This window comes from Natrix helvetica (genome assembly GCF_964273705.1).
Source record: "Natrix helvetica genome assembly, chromosome: 2".
Classification (NCBI taxonomy): Eukaryota; Metazoa; Chordata; class Lepidosauria; order Squamata; family Natricidae; genus Natrix; species Natrix helvetica.
In genome coordinates, this window is record NC_138552.1 from 106964632 (window position 1) to 106975167 (window position 10536).

The following is a 10536-nucleotide window of genomic DNA, read 5'->3' on the forward strand; positions in this document are numbered from 1 at the left end:
CCTCCTTCTGGAAACATAAACTTGAGGTTTCTGGGCCAAAGCTTTTTTTCCTGCAATTAGGGTTAATCAGCCAAGTACTGTGGGAAGGTTTTAGAGGGAAAAATGCTTGAATAAATGTGATATAGTTGAAAATATATAGGAAAGAATATGTAGCAAACAAGATTTTATTGGGCTACCTCTGGCCTCAAAGCATTCAGTATAGTTTGGCTTAATCAAAATGCTTAATTGGGTAAGTTGAGAACAACCTGAAGTTGCTAATGTTTTGACTTTAGAGTTAAATATTGTAGACTTTTTACTGAGGCTTTTACATCTTGCTTATTCCATAATGGTGGTATGGAAGATCAGAGCCATTGTAATGTTCTGGATGTTAGGATATTATGGATAGAGTCTCCTACTTGAGTAGGGGGTTGAATTAAAAAACCTCCAGGATCCCTTCCAACCCTGTAATTCTACGTTCTGTGTTTGATGTTTCATTTCAGTGAAATGCACAGTTTATACCTCATTAAAGTACCATTTTGAGTCAATAGAACAGAATTATTTAAATTGCTTATATTCACCTTTGTTTTGCATGTTTGAGTTGGTTTTCAAGTATTATGCTTCCTCTACTATCTGTGTTTTAGTAGAATTACCATAGTAATTAAGGGCCACCAGCTGCTTTAGTTTTTCCCAATTATGAGGGGACAATGCAATAATTAATTTTTCTACAGAGACTATTCAAGCACTATACTTTTTATATAGTGCCATTGTAACTATTATTTAAAGTACGCTTTCTTTGCAACATTTCTATTTTATAAATGTGGATTTGCATACTCACAGTATATATGAAACCGTTAGAATGTACAAGAAATGTGCAAGGATGAAAAAGAACACATTCTGTGTAGTGAGGATGGATTTTTGAGCCGGATGATTGATGGGATCAATGGAAGCCCTTGTATGGCAGCTCCCTTGGGCACCTCATCTTTCTTGATACAGAGACTATGTTTTGCCAGCTGTAGCACCAGGGCTCACTTGCTTGGGGACATTGGACACTCAATTGGTTTTCTCTGTACTCATAAAATACATGTTAACACCAGGATTTGCTTTTAAAATCAAGATACAATATAATATTTTCAATAGATTGCTTTTGGTCCTAAGAAGTTTTGAAGTCTGAAGTAGTAGAATTTTCACGACTTGAGGAAGAAATATCCAAGAGCTGGCACTCAGTGTATTGAGCAGAGCTCTGTAAAACAAATATGAAAGGAAGAATGTTACGGATTATTGCTTTTGCTTGCACCAGGCTGCCCAAATTCAGTACACCAAAACAAATCTTTGCATAGGTAGAAATACTTGAAAGGACTTCCTGAATTTATACTTTACATTTTATTTATGGCTTGTGAACAAGGCCCATTGACAGATTCTGTCTGACTTAATCAGTAAGGAATGAAGGGAAATGAAATTGTACCAGCCACAGCCTTGATAAAGGCATTCCAGGAAAGCACTTGAAAAGATATATGGAGGCAGGTTGCCTGCAGTTTATCTGACTTTTGCTGCTCTTGCCCTCTTTATTTTCTGTGATCAAGAGGCAAAATGTTTGGCTTGAGGAATTTGGGAGTTATTTCAAAGTCACTTTGTATTATAATGCAATTTTAAAAACTTGAATATAGTACAATGAATCTTTTATACTTTGGATCCAAAAGAAGTGATGTAGCAAACATGTGGCTACCGACGGCCAATTTTTCCAGTTTGGTGAGGTCATTGTATTCAGGGTTCTCTGGATTTGCTGCATAATGTTGCCATTGGGGATCAGAAAGCATCAAAGATGTTATATTTTCTTTTGATGTTAAGGAGAAACAGTAGGATGAGATATTAATGGCAGTAGTTGCCAACCATATTAAAACTGTCAAGTGCAATGGCTGTTTAATATTAATAATCTAAATACACTGAAGTAATGTTCACAAATATATCAAAGGATGCATTGATAATTAGAAGTTAAAAAAAAAACCTGAAGTATTGTGAAATAAATTCCCAAACCCATATAAAGTTGTTGTTGTTGTTATCATAAAAGAATGGTAGGATGAAAATACAATCCACCAAAATAAATAAATAAATCAAAACCAATGTATCAATCATAGGATGTTTTTCAACTGAGAAATAGCAGATGTTTTTACAGGTAGTCCTTGACTTATAACCATTTGTTCAATGATTGTTTGAAATTATGATGGTGATGAATGAAAGGACATATGATTCACTCTCAAAGTTCTGAATATTGCAGTGTTCTGTAGTCATATGACAAAAATGTGGGTGCTTGGCAGAGCGTCTGAGTTTACTACCATGAAATAACTCCCACATTCCTCAAGCCAAAGTACCAGGTTTTCTCCATTGTAGGTTGGGAGGCCTCAGCTGGCTAAGCACACCAGTATATGGGCCTTTCCCCCTTTCCACCAGTCTCCTGGAAGGCTAGACCTCTACCCCACCCGACCAGTTATTTCCACCACTCCCAGAAGGCTTTGGCCTTCTTCCCATCCCACCACATACAGTGGGTCCGCTTACCTTCCCTTTCCGCACAGCTGCTGACGTATGGCTGAACAATGTTAGGCGCAACTACTGCAGAAAACTAGGCAATATGATTTTTCCAAAAGAGTAAAGAGCTTCAGAACATTGTAACAGATGGCATTTTGCTCATGATGTTTCTGAGGCTCTTTCTAGCCTTCAGAAATATTGTAAGAACAGGTACTTGACTCAACTGCAATGGAGAGAGCTGGGATTCCAGATATTGAGCAAAGCAATGACATCCTTGCCACATGACCCAGATTGTGGACTCAATTGTGATCCTACGTTGTAAACTACCTGTATGTACCTGTAACTACCTGAATAGTGTGATTAGGCTGAGAGACTCCATTTGCCAAAGTGCCAATAAGTTCATTAGGAAATGAATTTGATCCATTAGTTAAAACCAATTGGGTTAAAAAAACAAAACAACATAGACATCCAATAAGCTAACCTCATTCAAACAACAATGTACTGTAACTCAGTCCAGATGTCCCTTAGCATCGCATTTTACATCCGCATTGCTTATGATAAAAATTCCAGTCCCAATTGCCATTGTAATTCAAGGACTATTATATTGTCCTTAAGAAAAAATAACAAAAGACAAAAAAATCCCTTTCCCAGTGTATAGGCATACATATCTCCCACAAGACTACACCAGTTGCATGTCAGCTATCTAAAAAGCACACAAGGTTGGACTTTAGTGGCTCTTTGAGATCACCAAATTTCTCTGTTGGCCAAAAGAAAGTAAATCCACTCTGAAATCTCAGCATCAAATATTGATTGATAGGGCTCCTCTACTTTTGGCTAAACTATTCATATCTATACATTGCACACTTCAAATGTCAGCTAATTGGTGTAAATCTGTTATAGCTCTGATCTTTGAAAACAACAATCTTAAAAAGTCCAGCAAACCTGCCCGGTCAGCTTGTGAGCAATACCTAGCGATGAAAGGCATTTCCTGTCTCCAGAGAAAATGTTTCCTTCCTTATGTCTGCATTTAACTTAATTCTCAGAAAGAGGTTATGGGAAAAATTATCTGCCTTCTCAATCAGCCAGCCATATTTTGCTCTAATTATGAAATTGAGCAATAACAACACTTGGCAGTTTTACTGTAACTTTCAATGCCCTTTGTATTTCATAGTCCTATATCCATTCAGATGTGGGTAAATCAGGACTGCATTTAGGCTCTAATTCTCTAGCTTTAAAATAAATTCATTGAATCAAGCCCTTCTTCATTAGGTAACAGCAATAGCACTTAGACTTATATACCACTTCCCAGTGCTCTACAGCCCTCTTTAAGCGGTTTACAGAATCAGCCTATTGCCGCCAACAATTTGGGTCCACATTTTACTGACCTCGGAAGGATGAAAGGCTGAGTCAACCTTGAGACTGATGAGAATTGAACTGCCAAGCTTCTGGCAGCCGGGAATCAGCAGAATTAGCCTGTAGTACTGCATTCATTGCACCACCACGTCTCTTATAAACATGACCACTTCCAACAAGCCTCCATAAACATACTAAACATAACCCCAGTCTGGGAGCAGAGGCAGATCCCAAGAGACCAGTGGAACTCTTGAGAATGGGAATTGGTATTTAGTTTGCCCTTTTTTATTCACTGTGACACAAATAATAGTAATTGGGATTGCATATATTTAAACATGAAATCATTTTATAATTATCTAATTTTAGCTCTTCTGTCTTAGAATTCCTGTATGCTAATATTTACGTATTTATAATATCTAAGCCCCTTTTTCTTAATTCTGTACAATTCATAATAAAGATTATGCTTGTTGTTACTATTTTATATAGCATTGCCGTCAATGTGGGATGTCAGTTGAACAGTATAAGTATGAAAGGAGTAAGGAAACTAATTAGTATTCATTTTGGGATTTTAGAATTTCAAAAACTTTGGAGGAGTGTTCCTGTGGATTCTATGGATGAAGAGAAGATAGAAGACTATCTGAAACGCCAGGGTATTTCCTCTATGCAAGACGTAGGCCCAAAGAAATTAGTAAGCAATTTTCTATTAGTCTCTTGTTTCTTCAGAATTAATATATTTAATTTATAGGAAATGAAGATATTTTAAGACACAAGAGATAAAAATGAATGGATTGCTTAAGAGATTACAAGGCAATGGACAGGATCCATTTTCCTAACATTAAATGAGGCAGTTTTGTCATTTGGATCTAATTTTAGTTTAGAGCTTTCACTGGTCCCAATTTCAGTCTTTTAGCACGTGCCTAATCAACTCTACAATCTGGCCTTTGTGTGTATTTGAAACCACATGCAAGTGCCTTGGCTTCTTGGAAAAATAAGAGGTACAAGAACAAACTTGGATCACAAAGCCATTTTTTAAGTAACACTAATATGGGAGAAATGAGGACATTTGCAAGAGTGCTTAACTGTCCTCCCAGCACCACCCAAATTAATGTATAAATTCTAAGCCTTGAAGTGAGAGCATTATTCAGATAATATCTGGTCTGGCCTTCAGTCTTCAAGAATGAAAATATACTAACTTTTTGAGATTGGAATGGGATGCAGTTGTAAGTTCTTTTTTATTTATTTATTTTTATTATTATTTTGTTTGTACAAACTTCACATCTTTGCAACACATTAATTACATTTTTTTACATATCTGTTGTGATTCTTTTGTCTATACAAATATATCTTTTATAACTATAACTATAGTTATTATGGGATGCACTTGTAAGTTCTATATAGCTCTAATTCATCCCTATTCCACAATAAAGACAAAGAATTGGCTTCTCCTTTTCAATAAAAGGAACAGAGACTCTGATGCTTAGAAAGTGAGTGGCAATAACAAGAGTTGTAAATTATGAACTAGAAAGAGTGGTCAGGAGAATGAGGTTCACTCTTCCTCTGGTTTTTTGTGCCTTTGCTCAGTACTACCAATCAGGGTTTTTTACAAGAATCCATAACTATGATGTTTAAACATGTTGGCCCTTACAACTGTAGGGCTTGCATACACATTAAAAAAGCTGATTCCCAATGGGAGGTCATTGTGTGTAGCTTTGTGTAGAACTGGATTTGTTTAACAAAAAGCATTGCAGTTCAGAAAGACACATATACTGTACTTGTTTACTTATTTGCTTACTTCATTTCTATATTAAAATCTTTTGGGGATTGGACAGAAACAAAGTAGATACCTTAAACTTTCTAATTTAAGATACTCATTTTGTCCCTTAATCCCCTAATGGAAAATTTCAGTCTTGGGATGGAGTGGAATTGCTCAGGCCTTCCCCTGTGCATTTAAAAAAAAACAACCCAAAAAACTCATCCCCTCATGAGTAATAGCCAAAACATTTCACCAAACTGCTTCAAAAATGGTTTGGATCTGCAAAACCGATGTTGGGTAATTCCCAATTATTTCTGGATCAAACACCTGTGTATTAGTGGATGGCTTACTTGTATAATTTATGTTCAAAGGGGTTATGTACAATCCTCTAAAGACTCAAATGGGTTTCATTGTTCATTTCTGATATTTCTATGCTGTCTACCCCAAGTAGAGCAGCTGTGACAGCAGGAACCAAAATTTTAAAAAAGCAACAGGAGAAAGATTGAAATGATTACACATGCTTTCACGTTTAGATTTTATTTGGCTTTGCGTCAAAAATTTAATCTCTCCTTTTTTTTAGTAATAATAGCAGGAAGGTCAGATGATTATTATGCAGCCTTTCTATTAACCAACAGGAATTTTCAGATCACTTACAATGTAGCAGTTCCATTATCTAGCTTAAAGAATGCAATAGATGATGCATTTTGAAATGTAAGGTGTGTTTATTTTTTCTTGCTGGCAGCTGGCCATAATCAAATTGTGATTTGGTTTGAACAAAAAAAAAACCCTATTAACCATAATTGAAACAATCCAAAGTGGCAGACTCCAAACTTAAGATTCCTTTCCCGTGCTCTTTCCGTGAGCCAGTTTCCCCCTCTCTGTGGATGCTCATCATAGGAGTAGTAAGGAGCAACATAGTCCATAGTTGGGGGGCTACAATTGAGAAGGCTATATTATGGGATCCTTAGCTGTGAGAATCCTTTGGGGAACAGGGCTCTCATCAATGGGATTTATTTCTTCTTTTAGGTTCCTATCCAGAAGAGGAAAAAACCAGCATCTCAGAAGAAACGGAGGTTCAAAACTCACAATGATCATTTGGCTGGTGTATTGAAGGATTATTCCGATGTAGCTGCTGGCAAATAAATTGGTCTTCTGAACTGAATTGTTATGTTGATGTGGATGCTTAGGACACAGGTGTCCTTTGTATATCTGATGTGGTTCTTTCCTCTTCCATTTCTGTAGCAGATGAAAAGTAACAACTTTTGGGATCAAGAATAAACTATTCTTCATAACATTTACTTTACTGGTTAATATAAGCTTGGATCAGAGCCATTCATTATCAGTAGACTTCTGATATTGGGGGTGAAATGTATTTAGCATGTAATGCTGAGATTCATGTTCATCAGTTAAAATTTCTTTGAAGACTTCTTTGGCATTCTATTGGAATTTTATTCAGATGGGCTAACCTAGATAAATCTGAGATTTTTGATGTCAAGAAAAGATGTTTATGATAAAATCATTTTTAAAAGTTGAAGATTTTTTTTTACATGTTTTCCATGGCTTTTGACTGAATAGCAGCTAAAAGCGACACTCCATTTAGATATATACATTTATTATTTTAGGTAATAGTTTAAGATGAAGCCTTTATTTAGAAATGTAAACTCTTTTTTTATACTTATTTTCCCCCCCCCACAAAGTGACATTTCTTGTAATATCCTGAAGTTTCCGTTCAAATTTTCAAGTCTATTTCAGTTGGTTGTTTCTGCAGGTACCAGTTATATCATTGGTGCCCATGCAACATCTTCAAAATTGTGTTAACATTCCATTTATGTCAGGAATCCTCGAGCTGAAATATATCTCCAAATAAATCATGAACCTGTTACAAGAAAACACAGGATTTGCAATGGTCTTCCCAGTCCCTAAATATTATTGAAAATCTGTGGGGAGATCTCAAAGTACAATGCAGGCCAAGAAGTCTCGGGATGTTTCTGAGTTGGAAGAGTTCTGTTAATGAAGTGTGAGAATCAATTCCAAAAGCAAAGCTAGAACGACTCAGCTGACTACAGAAGATGTCTGCCAAAGGAGGTATTACAAAGTACTGCCTGAAAGAGTATGCAAACCTCTGCCCCTGCGTGTCTTCTTACCTTGAATCTTTTAATAACTGCACGTAAATTGTTAAGTATGCATTGAAATTTGTAGAACACTGTTGTTTGTAGTTTTGTATCATGTAGAAATTTTGCCATTTTCTGTTTGCTTAAGGATTTATTGAAGTGTACATTTTGACCAAGGGTGCCTAACTTTTGCACACAAGTGTATTTGTATTGTTTGTGAGTTACTTTAGAATTAAAAAAAAAATTGAGACAAGCCTGCTTCTTCATATGTAGTGATAGAGAGACCTTCCATTATATGACTGCTGGCTGTGATTTGGGGTGAGTGAAGGTAAGAATATGTTTCTTCCCAATTATTGGAATGTATAATTCATTTAATATGGGTAATTGATTCATTATGAACAAATTGTGTATTTATACCTTGTTCTAGAGAAATGAAAGATAATGAAATAAAAATGGCTACTCTAGAAATAGTTTTAGTAATTGATAATTATGTTATTAATCTGGCAGTAAACGAGGTCTGGCCATGAGCTTATCAAATGTGGAGAGGAAATTTAAGTATGAATTTTATTTTGGCTTTAAAGATTAAACTGAGCAAGGAAACTAGAAGAATGCAGCTTGACCATAGATAGCCTCACTGAAAAAAGCGTGGCTTCATAAAATGAGAGCATGATTTTTTAATTGGATTAGTTTGTGTGTGTACTAGAAAGCACTGGTATAAACTGTAATGCATTTGATATATTCATCATAGTTCTTCCAAGTTTCTAGAGAATAGAGAAAAGAAAGTGAATTTGGAGAAAATATGCCCACTTGGCTCTTCCTGTCACTTTCTGTAGCACAAGGAACTTGGTGATAGGACACAAGAGAGTGCCAGGCTTTCAGGATTGATGATGGAAAAAGATTTGAAAGTAGTAATAATCACAGAGTCATAGTAGTGACATTGTTGTTTCCATCTTGAGACTCAGAGTCAGGTAGTTACAAATGTGTTGGCATGAATCTTTTATTATCCTACTGCTCGGAGACCAGCAGAGGTGTATGCTTGGCTTGGTTAAAAGAAATGTATTTCACCATCAGAATTTTAGAATTTCTTTTCCTATTACAGAGCCAGGTAGACAATTAAATCTATGGTTTCAGAATTCAGAAATTGCAAAGTCCTGTTGCTAATTATTATTGCTACAATATTTCAGTCATTTTGTTTTAAATATGGGGGACATATATAAAAGAAAGAGTTTTTCCAGCAATTGAACCTCATTTTCTTCACCTGGCCAAATTTCTATAAATTGTACTGAACTGAAAATGGTCTGTGAGCCTTATAAACTAACCCACAAATGTTACACGAGTATTTGCAAACAAGAACAAAAGCAAATAATCTGCATGGAGATTTGAATAGGAACTCAGGATGAATCCATTATATTTGTGCTTGCTGATATATTATACATGTACAAGGAGCCCTCATTTGATAATCACAATTGAGCCCAAAATTCCTGTTGCTAAGCGAGACAGTTTATTAAGTGGTTTTGCCCCATGTTACGAGCTTTCTTGCCACAATTATTACGTGAATCGTGGCAGGTGTTAAGTTAATAACAAGTTAAGTGGATCTGGCTTCCCTATTGACTTCACTTGTCAGAAGTCCGGGAAAGTGACCACATGATCCCAGAACATTGGAACTATCATAAATATGAGCCAGTTGCCTATTCAAATTTTGATCATGTAACCATAGGGATGCTGCAAAGGTCCTAGTGCCATTGTAACTTTGGTGACTAAACAAAGGTTGTGAGTTGGTACATGTTCTTACATCTGTAGATGTCCTTTTTATCTTTCATGAAGCATCCTTAAGCATGGGATTTCATTTCTGTGCCAACCTGTGCCTGGTAGTGACTGACTGATAATAGAGTCCTTGTCTTGAAAGGCTGGATTCAAGGATACATGCCATGCCTCCTTATCACTTCCCTAATAAATGAAGGGCCAGTCTGGTGGAAGAACAGGTTCTAGCTCAATTCAATATCAAAGCTACGATGTGTTTTTTCTAAGAATGCATCTGTAATGACCTCACACCATGAAGGATACCATGTGTATTGTAGTCATTCTCATTTATCAGTTGTAAAACAATTATTCCTGTATTGTGGATCTTTTTTAGTGTATATGCATGCCCATGTTGCCTTTAACATTTTATAGAAGATCTGCATAAACTTGTGGCTCTTACCTTGTCGAGTGCATCATTACACTCGACAAGTGACTCATTGGGAAATATATCTATGGAGATTCTCTGTCATTCAAGTCATGGTTGTCCAAAGGTGCTTTTTGTTTTTCCTTGAAGATGTTTCGCTTCTCATTCAAGAAGCTTCTTCAAATCCACTCCAATTGATTCAGGGCCAGGCTTCTACCCATTTTTTTTGCCATGGTCAATAGGATGGGGGTACTGTAAGGGAGAGGCCCCTTTTACTTGGAAGATGGGACTCTGGAGTGGTTTTTCTTAGCCTTTCCTATTTGAATGTTTCAATCTCCTAACAGAGATGGTTGAGGGTTTTCTATTCTTTTTTTTTCCTGATGGTTTTCTTTTTTTCTGTGATTTTACTCTGTAGGAGTCAGTTGCAGGATTTGGGAGGAGAAGGTTAAGAACACGTCCTGAGAGGGTGAGTTGTGTGATTTGTGGAGACTATACCTATTGCGAGTCTCGGAATCGGGGGTAATCTGTAGGAGGTACCTGTGCCAACACTCACTTGTAGCTACTATTTAGACATATTCAGGTTTTTCAAATTAACAATAATTAATTTGAAAAGGGGAAGATGAGGAAGTATAAATGAAAACTGGGTTGGGGGTAAG

General features: G+C 36.3%; 1 protein-coding gene across 1 annotated transcript in view; it reads left to right on the plus strand.

The window, feature by feature from the left end:
• The window catches only part of GTF2E2 (general transcription factor IIE subunit 2), a 41482-nt gene extending 33513 nt beyond the window's left edge, over positions 1-7969 (plus strand). The window contains exons 7-8 of the mRNA XM_081940150.1: positions 4425-4540; positions 6632-7969. Coding sequence (XP_081796276.1) covers positions 4425-4540; positions 6632-6748 — 233 coding nt within the window. The 3' untranslated portion in view covers positions 6749-7969. The remainder of the gene's footprint in view (positions 1-4424; positions 4541-6631) is intronic.
• The last annotated feature ends 2567 nt before the right edge of the window (positions 7970-10536 follow it).